General features: G+C 36.4%; 1 protein-coding gene across 1 annotated transcript in view; it reads left to right on the top strand.

The window, feature by feature from the left end:
* Window positions 1–9,650, top strand: part of kiaa0586 (KIAA0586 ortholog) — a 103,004-nt gene extending 93,354 nt beyond the window's left edge. Inside the window, exons 31-32 of the mRNA XM_043262656.1 lie at window positions 3,989–4,045; window positions 9,269–9,650. Coding sequence (XP_043118591.1) covers window positions 3,989–4,045; window positions 9,269–9,417 — 206 coding nt within the window. The 3' untranslated portion in view covers window positions 9,418–9,650. The remainder of the gene's footprint in view (window positions 1–3,988; window positions 4,046–9,268) is intronic.
* The last annotated feature ends 8,319 nt before the right edge of the window (window positions 9,651–17,969 follow it).

Here is a 17,969-nt window from a genome sequence, read left to right as displayed (position 1 = left end):
ATTTTTCATTATACATTCAAATTATGATAATTATACTATTTAAACACACCATTATACCATTAAAGCCACTTAGTTAAATGATTGAAATCATTTAGTTCAATTTCTAAAGGTCATCTGTTGCATATTTTCTTTAGTGAATTGTTGTATTGTCAGAGTAGTGTAAAAATAGGACTTCATTTAGTATTCTAGAGGTAACCATTGATGGGTTGAAAGAAAAAGGACGTCTGTTGTTTTTCTTTTGTGTTGAAGGAAAGCTCATTAAATCAGAGTTTGGCGAGAGAAAGGCCAGCCTGGCAGAGCTCTTTCTGGAGCAGAGTCGATTTCTCAATTATTTTACCTTTCTGTTTGACCTGCTTTGAAACTGGTCCATATGAGTTTTTTTTATTCCCAGCCATTTTAGAGGCTCGGTCTCTGAAGGTCTCCGGGATTCTCTTGGGACAAATAACCTACTTATCTAAAAATAACCATCAGTCCAAAGGAGTGTCCACATCAGTTCACTGTCTATGGCTTTATTCTGGCATGCTTTTGAAAGCCCTGATCAACGTGGCTCCTGTGAAATGCATCTTTGCTGGATGGAAAAGTTGTGTTAATATATTATAACGCAGTGGTGCCAGAAAACTGACTCACAGAAATCCCTCTGTAGCAAAGTTTAGTTGTTCTGCTGTGCTCTAAGTGCGTGAGAGAGTATTTGAGAAGATTCATGTTGCTGTTCTTTAACCCCTCCGGTTACTCTGGGCTAATATAATCGATCCAGCAGATGGTGGCAAATATTAGATTAAGCATTCATTAAGCAGAATGTAATGCAGTCAGATTACTAGTTTGAGTAAATTTATTTAGATCACATTTCACTCCAATATTAAAAAAAGGATTATATGCTAAAAAAAGAAATATACATTCACGCATTTTGCATGATTGTTGCTATTCAACAGGTGGTGGCAATATTGCATTAAACTTCCTAAACATCGTAGAATCAGATTTGAATGTTTTACCAGTTCATCTAAATCTCATGAAAAATGTCTAGATTTCCTTTCACCCCAAAGGTAAAGGGGTGAAAAAGATTAAAAAAACGTAAAAGTAATAAATATAATATTTTAACATTTTTACAGTTTTGTAATCAGAATTGAAATTTTTAAGTACATTGTGTCACACATTTACAATGCATCTGTTTTGTAATTTATTTATTTTAGTTTTTTTGTTTTTAGTGATATTTATATTTTTTTGTCCTAATTTTTTTTACAGTATGATAATGAGAGCTTAAAGAGAAAAGTTGGTTACACTTAATTTTAAGGTTTTATTGTTGCAGTGTAATCATATATTTAAGTACGTAGTAATATTAATTAGCTACATGTACTTACTGTATTGTAAAGATTAGGAATAGAGTTTGTCTTATTGTTATTACAATGGTAAGTACATGTAAGATGCATTTGAGAGGACATCTTAAAATAAAGTGTTGCCAAAAAGTTTTAATTGTCATTAAAAATAATAATTTTCACTGTACCCATTAGAAACTTCTATGTTCCCCTGATTCATTTTAAGCAGTAATCATGGTATTTTTAGGATTTTGTTTGTTTGGAAATACGACACAGATGTGCTCCTGACAATGTTTCATGAAATGCACCCCTGGGCTGATGTGACATTTAAAGGATTCTGATGGCCTACAGTGGTCTTAAACACTGGCCTTGTCTTTGTGATGTTCTGATACAGTGTCCAATGCTTTTAAAGAGGCCTCGGAGGGAGAATGGGGGAGGTTTCTCCAAATGAAGACGGATAAGATCTTTCTCTGTTCTCTTTCACTCTCTCTCTCTCTCTCTCTCTCTCTCTCTCTATCTGCGGCCCTGAGCAGTGGCCTCGCTGACCCTATCTCCTCTCGGCTCCTTGACCCCTGTGTGTGAGGTTACGGCCGGGCTTCTCCGCATGGGAGTCCTGCCTGCTGTCTAAGCCCAGCTCTGTGTTCCAACCTCTCCAGCAGATCCACATGAAAGGAGCATTGAGAGGACGCCCCATCACCCCAAGCCCCCCTCCTTGGATGGACCAAGAGAGGGGGATGAAAGCTCCTCTGGCCGAATGCAAATCCAACCAAACCCTGCTGCTAGATCTCTTTATCAAGAAGACGGTCCACGTGACCCCGGTTTCCAACCGTACCCGAAGCCCCTCCCAATCCAGGCCGTGGTTCTCTCTCTGGGGTGTAGGGTGGGGTCACACGGACCCCTATCCAAAGGTCGTAACCTCTTGACTCTCAATTAGCACTCTCTGTATTCAACGCTGCTCTTGTTTCTGAGGTCGGGACTGATGGAAAAGTGGAGATGGGTGGTGGGCGGCACTTTGCAACACAATGCTTCAATCGGCGGCCCATGCGGCTTTCCTGAGCGGTGCTGTAAACAAGCTCAAAGAAAAGGATTAGTTAAGAGCCATTGAAGGCTTTGATTGACTTAAGCTGTCTTTAGGGGATAGGAAGTTTGATGGGGTTTTAAATGCTCTGAGGACGACCCCAGCTCCACCTGGCCTCATGAACGCTCAGCGGGGTTATGTCAGGAGGTCTCCACCTGTGGAAAAAATCCCTATAAATCAAACTCGACCTGACATTTATCCCAAGCAGCAACCCTTTGGCTGTATTCCACAGAAACGAGGCAGGGAAGATAGTATAATTAATTTATGGACCATTTGTCTGGCTTTGACACATTGATTCATGTGTGTGCGTTTGATGAAAGAAATCATAGCCGACTCTAAACACACACCCTGTTTCTCAGACTTGTTTGATATTTATCTTGTTTTAAACCTGCATACCCTCATATGATTGATCTTGGCTTTTTTTAGAGCATGGGAACGATACTGTGATGTCACTCGAAGAAAGCTGAAGGAATGCTGCTGAGTGCTGTTAACACTGTGTTTAGCTCTGTAGTCAGCACTTCCTTTACATTAAAAACATCATCTATCTCATTTGGTTCAAGCCCCGGCAGGTCATAAAAGGCCTCATCTTTGTACTTATTCTTTGTCATTTCCCATCATTAAGGATTTACGGATTCAGTTTTAGTTCAGTTATATATCAGTTCAGTTGGATTGATTGATTTTGATATTTATATACAATTTTGAGCATCATTACATTACAGTGTCATGTAATCCTTCAGAAATTATTCCAGTATGCTGATTATGTGTTCAAGAAACCTTTCATATTTATAATTCTCTGAAGGATCTAATTAAAACAGCACCACCTGCATTTTTGAGACGAATCATTACAAGCTCAACCAGAACCAGCTATTTGTTTGTGATCCATTTAATGCTAGTTCTGCTCTGTTTTTGATTCACAAAAAGAACCAGTTTAAAAGCTACAGCATTTGTTTCTGAATCAGGCACTGGTTATGCTGTTCTCCCTTTTTCACAGTTGAACAAGGTTGGGATTTTAATTCATGAGATCGTTGTGTTCCTCGCTTGAGGATAAAGAACATTTCACAAAGCGTTTTCCTAAAATAACCCCATGCGCAGTCCTCTTGTTTTATGCCTTCCAGTGCAGTTCTGTAAGTTTGGGTTTTAAAACATGTCTGGCGTTGACTTGCAGCAGGGAAAGTTTAAAGGTGAATGCCTCTCTTTAACATCTTGTCATGCCTTTAGGTGAACTGGGCGGAGGGTATGTGTAAAACTGCATTCGAGTGTGTAGTCTTGTGTGTGAATCTGTAGCTGTAGCCAAGCTGTGCTCATGTGATGTTCTCGCCTCACCTTCCCAAAGCACAGAAACACATTCAGGTTTTTTTTAATGCAAATTAAGGAATTTACTCGGCAGTCTAACATTGTTACATGCAATTGAATTAAAAAAATGCATACGAGTGCTATTCATTTTAATATTTGTCACATATTTACTATGCATATTGTTATTATTATATTCTTTAAGTTTTAAAACCATATAACAGCTTTGCCTGAGAAAAGTCTGTCACTGCAGTTTTTAGTGCCAGCCTTGCAATTTAATTTCTTTCACCTTGTGTTTGTTTTTCCCCAGAGTTGCCCAGGTTGAGGAGACTTTCAGATGACACCTTTTTTGGGGACAACGCTGAAGGTAGTGTAAATAGTTTGGCATGTCATAAATGCTTTCATATGTGTAATTAGCTTTATCCCTTCGCCATTTATTTAAATTCTTTTCTTGTTGTTGTTGTTGAGCTATTTCACACAGTACAGCACAGAGACCTTTCCAGAGGCTTTATAAAACACTGCCAGACAGCTTCATTCTTGACACTCCCAAACCTCTAAGCAGCCAGATGAGAGCAGAGAAAAGACAGAGTAAAGTAGAGTAGATGTAAGAGGTCAGGAGAGGGGGGAGTTTGACTTATCTGTCCATCCCGAGAGCTTCAGATGGGGTTGAGAACTCTGTTAAGTGTTTGCAGGTGTCTTAGAGGAGGTTTGAAACTGCCTTTAATACATTCAGACACTGAACATGCTGTATACCCATGAGTCATTTTTTCCTGATGCTCCATCTCTTTGCAATGACTGCATTCCCAAATTGTGTCAGATTTGTGCCTCTTTTATCACCTCCAAGTGTCTCTGTTTTCTTCTTCCCTGGATCTCTGCTTGAAGGATTTGGCTTTTTGCAGCACCTGGCTGCTTTTCACCATCTATGAAGGTCATGCAGTAGTTCGTCTCTTAGTTGGAGTTTTCACTGTCGGTAGTGTGATATTTTAAAGCTGTGTTGAAGGATGAGGTTTGACCTTTCCACCTGGACCTCTGCAAAAACAGATACCAATCTCTCTTCTGTGAGTTCTGGCACTGCTTTGAGATTTAAAGAGGATAGTTCATGCAAAAATGAATGTTCTGTCATCATTTACTCACCCTCATGTTGTTTCAAAACTGCATGAAAGAAGTGTTTTTTTTCTACTTGATAATACTGCCCAGCTTGTCATCTTTATTCTTTCATTAATATAAGAGAAGTAGGACCTCGAAGAGGCTGTTTGTGCCAGACAAGATGCTGACATACTGTGATGTCTTGTGCAAGTATAGAAATTGCAAAAGCATGAATAAGTGATGGAGCTTTTAGAGTGTTTGTCTTTTAAAAGAATGCACCATCTGTAATGAATCTATAGCATTGGTTCTTTGTCTTGCAAAAGCCAAAGTGACCGGTTTTAGATCTGAACTTTTTTTATTCTTCCAGAATTCGTCTTTTACTAATGAGATGTTTAGAAGGATTTAGTGTTGTCTTTTAGATGTGTTCTGTGTGTAAAACAAGATAAACATCAAAACTTAGCAGTAGTTCACTCAAAAAGAAAAATGCTTTTTCAAATATCAAAGACATTTTGTGTTGTAGAAATACACTTTTTAAAAGTAGGCTTTCAGAGCAATGCCATAAAAACATATTTTGTTCCCAAATGAAAATTTTAGTGAATAGTTAAAAAGATTTTTTTATGACAACTTTTTTAATAATGTAAAGAACCTTTTTAAGGAACAGAAAGGTTTTGTGGATGTTGTAGGATCTTTACTGAACCAGAGATGTCAGTAAAGAACCTTTTTGCCAGATTGATCAGTGTCAATGGCAACATTGGCACTTATGAGCAACCATAACACATCTGAATGTGCTCATGCACTTTTAGTCTGTTCCTTTCATTTATAGGCGAACTTCTCCTTTGAAATCATCTTTTTTAATCATGTCCCCAAATGACCTCTGGAAACCCGGCACTGTTCAGAATGTCAGAGTTGAAGTAAGACAATTATCCCATTGTTGCAATGGTTTGATTTTTCCTCCAATCCTAGACTCTCCAAGGATATGCAAAAATTTTAGGCAAATGTATTTTTTGTTTTGCTTGGTTTCAAACCATTTTAAACTCCCAACCGCAGAGTACAATTATGTAAATGTCTTCCATTTTACGCTAGAGGCCATTTTTATCTTCCTGAGGTTGTATGTTTAAAGAAAATTATTGTTTGTGAAGATTTGTACTGATATCTTTTCAAAGCCTCTCATTAAGTACTCCATTTCCAACAATATGAGGCTTTCCCAATACACTGACGTCTCTGTAGTCTTCAGCCAGGCTGTTTCAGTGGCAACGAAATGTCTGCCTCTCGACTTAAGTGTGATGTTCTTGGCTGTGTAGTTCGGGTCTTTTTACACAGATGTGGCTATTTGTAAAAGCCCACACAGAAATGTACATTATTGGCTTAGCCCTGAAAAGGGGGATAGTTGATTAGATTAGGTTTGGTTGTCAGTTTGTCTTATTTATTTATTTGAAGCTTGTTGTATGGCTGGTTGCCTCATTGAAATTTTTCGTATTTTAAATTATTATTTATTTTCTTCAGAATATTAGATCGATAAATATATATATATAAATATATATAATATTTATTTTAGTGAGTTGTGCCACAAGTGGCTCTGAAATCGCAAACTCCTTTTTCAAGACAATGATTTTATAAAATACCATAAAAAAAAAAGTAGGTGTTCATTGAATGCTGTTTACTGATTCATGACACCCACTATCGCGCTCACTTGGGTCTGAATAGCTTTGGGCGGCTTACATATACTTCAACTTACAATAAGTTTTTGTTTCTGTTGGCGGACAAACTCCCACTCTCTTTTCATCTGTCTATTCCTCTGTTTTCATTCTTTCCCTTTCACTGCCTTCATTTGCTCTCTCTCTCCACCCTGAGGTGTTGTAGTCAGTCTGTAGTGTTTGTAGGCCACAGGGTTTTCCAACAAGAATCTGTGCCAGACTTGGCCCATCTGCTCCACAGAGACCGTGTTCACTGCAGACGGCCATAAAGACACATTACAGCAAGCAAACATGCCCCAAGGACTTTTACCTTTGAATATTTGTGTGAAATAACATTACTTATTCAGTGCTTTTTCTTTTTACAGTATGACTTGAAGGTCATCATATCCAGTGTGAATGAGTTTCAGCCTCATCTCAGTGTTATCAAGAGAATTTACTCACTCATTTACACGTTTTTCTAAACTTTTTTTTGACTTGCTACACTAAAAAGAGATGTAGAGATAAAAAGGTACAAAAGCTGTCACTGGGGCAGTACCCTTTTCAAAAGGGACATGCTTGTACCTAAAGGGTCCGTTTTGGTACCTTAGAAATACATATTAGTACTTAAAGTGTAAATGTTTTAACCTAATAGGTACAAAAGTGTACCTTTTGAAAAGCTTCTGCTCCAGTGACAGCTTTTGTACCTTTATTTCTGAGTGAATGAAAGTGAATGGTCAGCATGTTTGTCAAGCAGGATTATATGTGTATAACAACTTAAATTTTAGCATTTTCCTCACACAAAGCTTTTGCATGGCTACAGAGAAATTGAAATATGATGTATGATTTATATGGACTATTTCGTAATGCTTTTGTGGCCTTTTTTGCCCATTTTGAAGCTAGAAAATTCGTTAAAATGTCTTATTTTGTGATTTATGGAAAAATACACTCATACAGGTTTGGAGCAACATGAGGGTGAGTAAATGATGACACAATGTTCATTTTGGGGTAAACAAACCTTTTAATGAAGATTTTGCCGTGTTTATGGCTAGGCTAGTGCTTGTTGGCTTTTATTGTCCTGTTCAGGTTATTTTGCCAGTGCTGGCAACAGACAAAAGACAAATTGAGGTCCAAATTATGATGAGTCCATATTTTCCACGTGGAAGTGCATCACCACATGGTCTTGTTATTATAGTCGATCCATATCAAATGTTTAGATCTGTAGGGGTTTTTCTTGTTATTATATTCAGGTTATGATTCAGTCGTTAGGCGTGAAGTGGCTTTTATTAATCATCTATTAAATGAATCTGATTGTGTCAGTTTGCTTTGAACACACTCCAGTAAAACCATGTGCAGGCTGTTCAGTCTGTCCAAGCCAATGAAGCTCAATATTTGTGGGAGGGAAATTATGGGAGAGGCTCATGTAAAAAAAAAAAAAAAAAAAAAAAAAAAAATCTCTTTAGGTCTCCTAGTAAATGTTCTGCAGTTCAAATTGATGTCTTATGGAGTGGATCAAAGCATACTGGAAAGGATTTTTAAAGGAGACCTGCAATGGAACATATTACATTCCTTGCTCTTTTGAAATAAAAGAGTTTGATTTACTAGATAGATGTACTTCTGTGTGCTCCCTTTACAATATTTGTAGATAATAAAGTTAGAAAATGGCTTTTCAGAAATGGCGTCATCATAGCAAAAAGATTTATATAGGATGTACCACATTAAAGATTAGCTCCGTTTCGTGTGTGTGTGTGTGTGTGTGTGTGTGTGTGTGTGTGTGTGTGTGTGTGTGTGTGTGTGTGTGTGTGTGTGTGTGTGTGTGTGTGTGTGTGTGTGAGCGTGCATAAAAGGGTTGGTCTCTTAAAGCACCTTTGAGACATTCCTACATTTCTTCTGGATTTAGTCAGTTTGTTCTGTTTCTGGATGATGATGAGATCAGGTCTCTTTGTGGGGCGTTGGTTGTCAGACAAAAATCTCACTGTATCGTTACAATCAATGGTAAAAAAGATTGTTTGAAATTGTAAAATGATGTTTGCTACTGCAAAAGATAGCAATAACCAACTTTTTTACCACTCTATGTGCTACAGATACTTGTGCCTTATTACAAATATATAAATATATTCCATATATAAAATATTTACGTATTTGTTTTAAAGGTACAGCAGTGCAAGACAGCTTGACTGTCAAAGTAAAACTCTGTAGTTTTGTAGAGCAAGTCTGCTTTATGCCATATTGCTGAGTTTGATTTGAACAGCTTGAGAAAGCAGACAGGAAAGAGCATCGTCCTCAGTTGTATGTGTGTGTGTGTGTGTGTGTGTCTGAATCCAGCTCCCTGCTGATCTCCATCAGTGTGTGCCCGGCGGTCCCGCGAGGGTCTCTGTTCGCTCACACTTCCTCTCCTACACGCCCCATTGATCTGGGTAAATGCCCACCCAGCCTCTTGCCCACTGCCCCCCTAGGCACAGAGGAAATGACTGATGAGTGTTTGTTTGTGTGTGTGTAAGTGTGTCACCGCCAGGCCAGTGTGACGGTTATAAAAGATGTCCTAATAAGCAGCTGATGTCAGTGTGCTCAGATGATGAGTTCATTGTCATTAACTGGAAAGCCTTCATTATTTGGATCGAATAGGATGACTTAATTGCACTGAAATGTCTGATTTTTTTTCTAGCAAATGTTGCACGTGGAATGTGCACAGTATTAATTGCTTTAGTAAAAAATTTCCCAAATTTCGTGATCCCAAATAAGTTGTATATAATTGATATCTTGTTTATATGAGGTTTTTTGCATTGGTGTAAGCTTGCCGTTTCACCTGCTTTCATTCACATGTTGGCCCACAGGTGAAGACGTTTTTCAGCACGCAGAAGGAGGAGGAAGTGATGTCAGAGTGATGTCAGTGAGGCTGCCGTCAGTCAAACAGGATCAGGAGTCTGTCAGCCTCAGCTCTGTCGAAGGCGATACGGACTCTTCTGCTAATGATGTGTTTTAACAGCGACGACCCTGTGAAAACTCTCCGACAGGAAACTGCTAAGTGCCTGAAAGGAAGGAGATGTTCTCAGCCTTAAATTATTCACATCACAAAAACCCATATTTGGATGACAGCGCAAGAGATACAATGAACTTTTTCTAATGTCTCTTGCCTCAATGTTAAATGAAACCATATGTGCTGTTGTTTGCTGTGTGACTGCACTTTTTTATACAAATAAATTTTAAACAAATTGATATTATTTTGAACTTTTTTTTGGTAGCAACTTTTCATCCCATTTCTCCTCAGGTTGACGTCGGGATCTTTCTGTCCAAGCTGGACTGTATTCTGTCATGGTAATGGCAGCGCAGTGCATTACTTCATGAGAGAGGTTTTTCACATCATTAGTCTCAGACTGCTGTTTCTCCCATTAAAGAGGGAGATAGAGAGAGATAGCCACTATCAGATGTTGCTTTGCAGTGTCCTGCACTGATGATGCCTGTCTAATAAGCATCCTGTTTCCTTTTCAGCACTTAAGACATGATAAAGTCTGGAAGAAGTCTCACAGAACCAGACTTTTGACTAACGCCATGAAGTCTGCTCCATTTTACAGCTCATTCTGTCCTAGAATCACCTAAAGTTTTGGCTAATTGTAAGCCGATATTCAGTAAAATGGCTAGTTCAGTTAAACTGAAATGAAATATTGGAAGAAGTCTAGACACCTTCCAAAAACTAAGATGTACTGATGATTTCAAGGCAATAACTATTAATAACTATTAAACAAAATAGAAATACATGCAGTAACTAGTTTAGATATAGTCTGTTCTATTTGAATTGTCTAAATCATCCGTTCTAGGCATATAAAAAGCTGGTTATGGGTTACAGACGTAATTCCTATTTTTTTTTCTGGTTTATTTATGTACTGTATATTGTGTGAAAGTTACAGACTTTCCATGAGTTGAAAATGTGGATATAACGGATATAAGGCAAGGTTAGTAAGTCATTTTAATACACTAGCCTCATGGTAACATTTGTAATGTTTAAAGGTTTTTGCACACTGAGTCTGAAATGTTTGATTGCATTTGTCATACTTATTGAATTCATTTATTTTTTCCCATATAAATGCTTGCTACAGATGCGAAAGTGCAAAAAAAAATTAAACCCTGACACAACGTAAGGTAATATTTATTTTAAGTATTTTGTTTTTACCAATGCATGAGACTCAACGGTGCTTTAGCAGCCTGGCACCTAATAAATGCTATCATATTTCCCAACAGTTAAATCAATTGTAAAATTGCATGAAACCAGCCAATCAGATTGGAGCTTTGAGATTTACGAAAAGCCATTGCAGTTTTTGTCTATGGTATGCATCAGACAAACAGTATGTGTTCTGCCAGTGTGCTGTCTGAGACTTTAACTGATGTATCTTGGTCCATCTTGACCTTTGTGCAAGAACTCCCAGCAGATTTTGTTCAAGAATGAAATAATAACTAGCGTTGTTGTTTTCAGCCTTGTGTCAGAGAGCACTGTGGCACAAAACAACCCTCTATCGGCTTTTCTGTTTTTCTGCAGGTATAAGAAGAGGAACCTCGTGAGGAGGAGTGGAATCTATATATAAAGAGCTCATCTGGGAAAATGTTAGGCTTTCACAGCTGTAGAGCAGCCAATGGAGCGATAAGTGCAGATGATAAGAGCAGCCAGAGCAGGTCTGGAAATGAAGAAGCTAGTGGTGTTGTGTGATGCTGACCAGAGACACGGTGATGCACAGCTGCTCTGAAGAAACGTAAAGTAGTTTTTCAGTTACTCATGGTTAGTTTCAATATATGTCTATATGCATTTGTGGAATGCTGTCCATTATTACAGTGAAATGGATACAAATTTTTTTTAAATTTTTTTTTATTAATGTAGTGCTGTCAAACGAGTGGTTGTTATTAATCCAAAATGAAAGTTTTTGTTTATATATAATATATATATATATACATATGTGTGTGTGTGTGTGTGTGTGTGTGTGTGTGTGTGTGTGTGTATATATATGTGTGTGTATATATACACATACATAAATGCAATCACAGTATATTTTTGGAAAATATTTATATTTATATATTCATATTGTTATATGTTATATATTTTTTTAAATATGTACAGGCAGGTGTTTGTATTTATATACACACATTATTTAAAAAAAAAAAGTTTATTTTTGATGTGATTAATTGCTTGACAGCGCTATTATTATTTTTTTAGAAACCTTTATTATTTAGATACAATTATTTAAATGAATTATCTCAATCATATTTTGTTGTAACTCCTACAGGAGATATTTACAAGACTTGTCTTTGTCAGAATAGAATACTAGCTTATTATTAACTACTATTGTGAGGTATGCACAATACAATCAAGTAGTTTTGATAATGATTACGAACACTTACTATGAATAATTAGTGAAACATATATTCAGTTATTACTTTTTCAAACATTAGTATGCAAAAGTACTCAACTACATTAAATTACATGCAAATGGTGTGTAGTTATGATGGAAAATATTTATTTCAGTAAAAAATTATGTGGTCAAATTAAAAGTGAAAGGTCAGTTGACTGCAGTCTGAAAGTATTAAGTGCTTTTTTGCAGATGCATTGGGTCATCGTAAAAAAGTCAGAAAAAAGTTCAGTTTCTGACTTTGTGTAATCAAATTTGCTGCTGAAATAATTTAGATTTAAATTATATTAAACTAACTTAAAATTGGACTTGACTTTGACATGAAGTTAATGAAAAAAACATGTTACTCTGACTTCTATTAATCATATTTTTTATACAGTGATACTAAAAAAACTGTAATAGTAGTATGGTCACTGTATAAATGAATGATTTATTTTTTTAGCTTACAAAATTAGTTGGAAGACAAGATCAAAGAATATAATTATATATATATTATATTTTTGTGTTACTTAAAATAATAAGCTTATTTGCAGTTCTGTGGGCTAAGACGAGTTAAATTAATGTCAGTGGTAATCAGCGTTATGCCAACTGTGTATTATTTCTCATCATATGATTTAATCTTTCCGTTGGGTTAATGATATGTAGCTTATATACTAACTATATAAGCAGCTGTGTGTGTCCAAACGCTAAATGATCAACTTGATTCTAATGCATCCGAGAGCTGAGGTCAGTTGATTGGATTATAATGAATACTCTAAAGAACCGCCAGCACAACTGGACCGAATTGCAAAGAAAAGAGGAGAAGGCCTCAGAAACCAAGCGCTGGCCTGAAATCACTCGAACTTCTTTTAAGTGCTTTCTAAAGATTAGGTTTGCCGGCCAAGCTTTGCAGTCAGCTCATATCAGTCCCACCTCCCGCATCTCCCACCCCAAAAAAATCCTCTTAAAGCCCCGTTAGCCAGCTGTTTATCAAAGCCAGATGCGTCGGGCAGGAAGCCGTTGGAAATTAACCATGACATTGTCCACTCTCCTCTTGAAATGTCCTACAAGAAGAGAGAAAACTCGTGTAAAATCTTCCCCCCACCTCTACGTCGGAGACTGGCGCTTAAATCTTGTGGGAATTGGCTTACACCGGAGGGTCTGTTTTGTTAGGAATGCCGAGAGCTGGTTGAGTTCTATCGTGCGCTGTGATTGGATGAAGCAGATTTGACTCTTTGTGCGTTTTAATCACGGTGACTTCCAATGGATGATGCTTTCGGGAAAACTCTCGAATTGTTTGCATTTTTCCCGACTATTCCATCTGGAGGTGAAGGATTGCTCAAGGAGCGAACCTCTTAAAGGGTTGTTCGTACTGACAGTGATTTGCAGCGACAGAGTGACCAAGCTGGTTATGGTTTGAGGCAGTAAAGCGACAGGTTAGCTTTCTGCTATGAGTGCAGAAAGTGAAGCTCATCTGATCCGTCACCTGATACGGTTTCTGATTTAATCGCTGTCTTTCAGAGAGCAGATTATATGCACATTAAGGATTCGGAGCTGCGGTGCGGTTCTGGAAAGCATTTATTGGGAAATTATGAGGGTAGGATAATAAAATAGATTAAAGATATGCACATATATCAAGGCTCTTTATGCCATTCTGAGCTCCTAATGCGTGTGTTTTATGTGTGGGGAAAATGAATAGCTGTAATTGATTCTGAGAAACCAGCTATGGGATTTCATGACCTAGACATTTCAAGATTTGTTTTTATATATATATATATATATATATATATATATATATATATATATATATATATATATATATATATTTTTTTTTTTTTTTTTGTGAACTTGTTGATCATTTATTTCATTTGAAATTTACAGTATTTTTAAAAAAAAGTATGTTTTCTTTTGTATTTTTGTAATATTTTAATTTTAATTTAGATTGTGAACTGTTATTGATAATGTATTTGTACTTTGCATATTATTTATTTATGAAGGAAATCTATTATGTGATTTTGTTATACTTGAACTGTTATTTTTATTTTATTTTTATATTTTACTTTAAGAAATATTTCACATGATGATATATGTAACGCTAACTTTATAATTGAATTTTATTGTATTACATGTTATGGTCTACTTGTGAAAATGAACTGCTTTTATTCTATTTTATTTTATTTTAATTTAAAAAATATATTTTCTTTCCCTTGTTGATATATTTTTGTTGAGCTGACATATTGAAATACATGTAAATTTTGTTTTTGTTTTCATTATTATTATTATTATTACCAACGGTTTCAGTTGACAGTGTGTATAATCTACCAATAATGTTATATTCTAGAGAGCATTTTATTGTGTTTTGTTACAAAAAAAACCTTACATTTACATTTAGCCATTTTACAGACATTTGGGGAACACATAAAGCGATTCACCCTAAAGAGGCAAACAGACAGGAAAGTCTCAGGAATTACAAATAAGTTCAATCTAGGAAGGGTAAAAAAAAAAAAAAAAGAGAAAGAAAGTCAAGTAGTGAGAAACTTATATCTGTTCATCTGCTAAAAGTTTAAGAAGTGCATTAGCATGCATATGCCATATGGCATAAAATGGACTGAAAGCCTCCAAACTCCAGTTTCGTGCAAGGTTTAAATGTTACATTAGCGCAGATGTTTTAAAGTTGTAGAAGGAAGAGTGTTACGCCACATATCTGGAGAAAACTAGGACATCCGCAGACCTGTCTCACCTATCAGTGACGCTGACCAGCTTCGATAAAGATTTCTTGCTTTATTTCACTACAAGAGCAAGGTGACGTTGAGTAATGACGTTTGAGGTCGTGATAAGAAGCACAAAGAACTTCCCTGCCCTTTCAGACCAGAGAGGTTTTAAAGATAAATGGCCTTCTTGGAAGATTTAGGCCAGTCCAGTGTGCCACCGCTTTGTTGTTGTGCCTCCGGTGATGAATTACTGCCATTAAGCTTCAGGATGGTGGGGATTGTACCCAAGTGACCCTCAGAACTGAACACCTGCCGAACACATCACTTCCTCACGTCAGACCTTGAAGAGTCCACCTGCTGAGACACTGTCCATCTCTTTCTGTCTGCTGAACTTCTAGTCTTCATAATAGATACTCTATAAAGCAATATCACAATAGAGCTTTTAGTCTGTCAGCTTTGGAACAATTTGCCATCCTATATAAAGACTGCACCATCATAAGTCTCTTAGTAAACTCATTTATTTAGTGTTGCATATGGTATGTGCAATGGTATAACTCTAGTGTACCGTTTGTTAGTGTGTTCAGTGTTTGCTTCATGTATTTTGGCATTTGCTTACGCTTTGCACAGCACTTTGGCTGTATTTTTAAATGTGCTTTGTAAATAAATGTCTGTCTGATGGTAGATTTTTACTGGTTTCGGTTAGTGGGACTTACTTGTTGGTTTGGTGGATGTGACCTACTAACTTGGATTTGGCTGGCGTGCATCTACTAACTGGTTCCAGTTCATGTGGACTCAACAAATCTACTTAAAAAAAAAAGGGAACTGTTAAAAGTGAAGGCTCCAAAAGGGGAGTTCAGCAGTGATGTAAATTTATTTATTTCTTTTTGTGAACCGTTCTTAATCCTTTTCTCACTATGAAGATACTCTGAGCGATATAAAGTTTGGATGCATGTTAAATGTTTTTCATGTTCCCATCAATGCGATTCAGTTTCATAATTTTTATGGTCCAGTATTATTTTAAAGGTCATTGTACTTGTACGTGAGTGCTATTGAGTTTATATTGCAGTTTGTTATAGTTTCATTTATGACAACAATTTATTTTCGTTTAGGTTTAATTTATATTATTTATGTTTGTTATGAGATTTTCTGTATCTAATTTTCCTTCTTGAAATGACAGTAATATTTTATTATTTTCTTTAATTTTGTTGAACATTTGCATTATTCCTTTTTGAACTTGGCTTGAAAAATATTTCAACAATTGTTGCTGTTATTTAAAGCATTAGGTGTCATCACCTAAAAATGTGTTTATTTATTTCATTAATCTAGGTTATTGTTAATTATAAATATGAATATAGTTTTTCATTCTTAATTCATGTTTGTTGGTGATACTGATGTTAATTTATCCGTACATTTTGAATGTAAATGAATGAATCAAACCTTTGTTTTGCAGACGAAGTTTCAGTCTAGCGTCATATGCTTTCCCCGTATTTGAAGAATGCATTTGATTGTAGTATCCTTGCGTTATCTTCAACAGCTCCAGTGTCTCTGCACCGATGGGGAGTTGAGACTTATTTAATGAGACTATTAACTTCTCCTAGTCAAATGTGAGACTTTGTTTGGACACAGTGCAGATTTCTTGGCCAAGTGTTGAGCCGCTGGGCCGAATGCATGTTAATTGGTGTTTGGGAGGGGTTTGATTATCTCGCTCCGGGATTTTAATGGAGCCTCGATGGATAAGAGAACCGCTGGGGATGATGGGTACTGGACACTGGCCAAATAATTCTCCACCAGACTGTGAAGACGTTAAAAAAACCCCTCTCTTAAGACTCAAAATTCCCGTTTGTTGTTGCTCTCGTCCCTCAAATACGTCTGCAGCTACGATGTGTTTGCTAATGGCTCCTCGCTCGGCCTGAGATTAATTATGCAGCGTAAGGTTTGGCGTCCAGTGGAGGGCTACAGATGGAAGCTGTCTGTGTGTGTTTATGGAAATCAGGCTGCGTTCACACTGCCAGATCAGATGATGGATGGACATGCAGTTTCCTTGGCTCAGATCGAGTCTAGGACGGCCGCATTGTTCCAGCCATAGGAGTGCGGGCGAGTTAGAAAGCATTGATTTTGTGGGGAGAAAGAGCCATAAAGGGAGCGAGTATGTTGTTGTTTGACCTTAGGTGATGATGCTCCATTATCAATTATGCAGTCGTGAGTGGTTTAGGCATGTATACGAATTCCTTCTGGGAGTTTGACTCGGCTGAAATGCAAATGAGATTGATCTTTAACCCTTCTGTTGCTGCCGAAGAGCTTGGAAGATGTGCAAATACGCAGTGTTCAAAAAAGCTGTCTGTAATTTTTACACTCCGGCGTAGTGTTTTGTGTCGGTGTCGCCGAAGGCACCATGTCGTCCTGTCGGTTTTAAAGGCTGAGAGAAGCAGATGTCTCCAGATGTTAGTGCAGCCGCTGACCCTCAGAGCTAAAGATGGCAGGCGTGCTGAGAGAGGACAGGAAGTACAACAGCTTTTATCCTCAGCCCCTACATCAAAGAAACACAGCTGTTTCAGCTGCTCTACAGAAAAAAAAAGCAATGGACATGAACAGTGTTCCTACGGTGCTCATAGTGTTTGTAGCTTGTTACTATGGTTGCTTGTTGAGTCAAACTGAAGGTAATGTCTCTTTATGTCATTTGTAACCATAACTATATGTAACTATATGCTTCACTGAACATCACTTGTTTGAATTTTATATATATATATTTTATATATGTATATATATTTTATATTTTTTATATATATATATATATATATATATATATATATATATATATATATATATATATATATATATATATATATATATATATTATATATATATATATATATATATATATTATTTATTTATTATTATTATTATTATTAATTATATTCTTTTTACTAAATGTAACTGAAATAATGTATATTTAATTTTAACATATCTTTATTGTTAATATCTATTTGGCACACCTTTTTATTTTATTTTGTTCTTTTTTTTTTTTATTATTTTATTTGTACTGAACTGGAGTGAACAGAAAATGTATCTTTATATCTGCATATATCTGTTGTTATCTGTCCTGTACACTTTCTAAAGTTTTTATTTTATATTTTATTTATTCACTTAAAAATATATATTTATTTTTACTGAACGTAACCGACACACATTTTTGGTAATGTCTCTCTGGCACACCTTTAAATTAAATAAAATTGTATTTATACTGAACTCCACTGAATCGAATGCATCTTTACAACCGTATCTTTGTTGACAGTGTCTCTCTTGAAAACAAAGTTTTAATTTAATTTTATTTTATTGAACCGAACTGAATCAAATGCGTCTACGTTTATTGCCAATACCTCGCTAGCTTAACTTAAAAACTCAGTATGACAGTCTTGACGTGGTGTTTAGTCATAGTGAATTCATTCCTCAAC

This window comes from Puntigrus tetrazona, chromosome 17, assembly GCF_018831695.1.
Source record: "Puntigrus tetrazona isolate hp1 chromosome 17, ASM1883169v1, whole genome shotgun sequence".
Classification (NCBI taxonomy): domain Eukaryota; kingdom Metazoa; phylum Chordata; class Actinopteri; order Cypriniformes; family Cyprinidae; genus Puntigrus; species Puntigrus tetrazona.
This window is presented reverse-complemented; position numbering and strand designations above follow the sequence as displayed.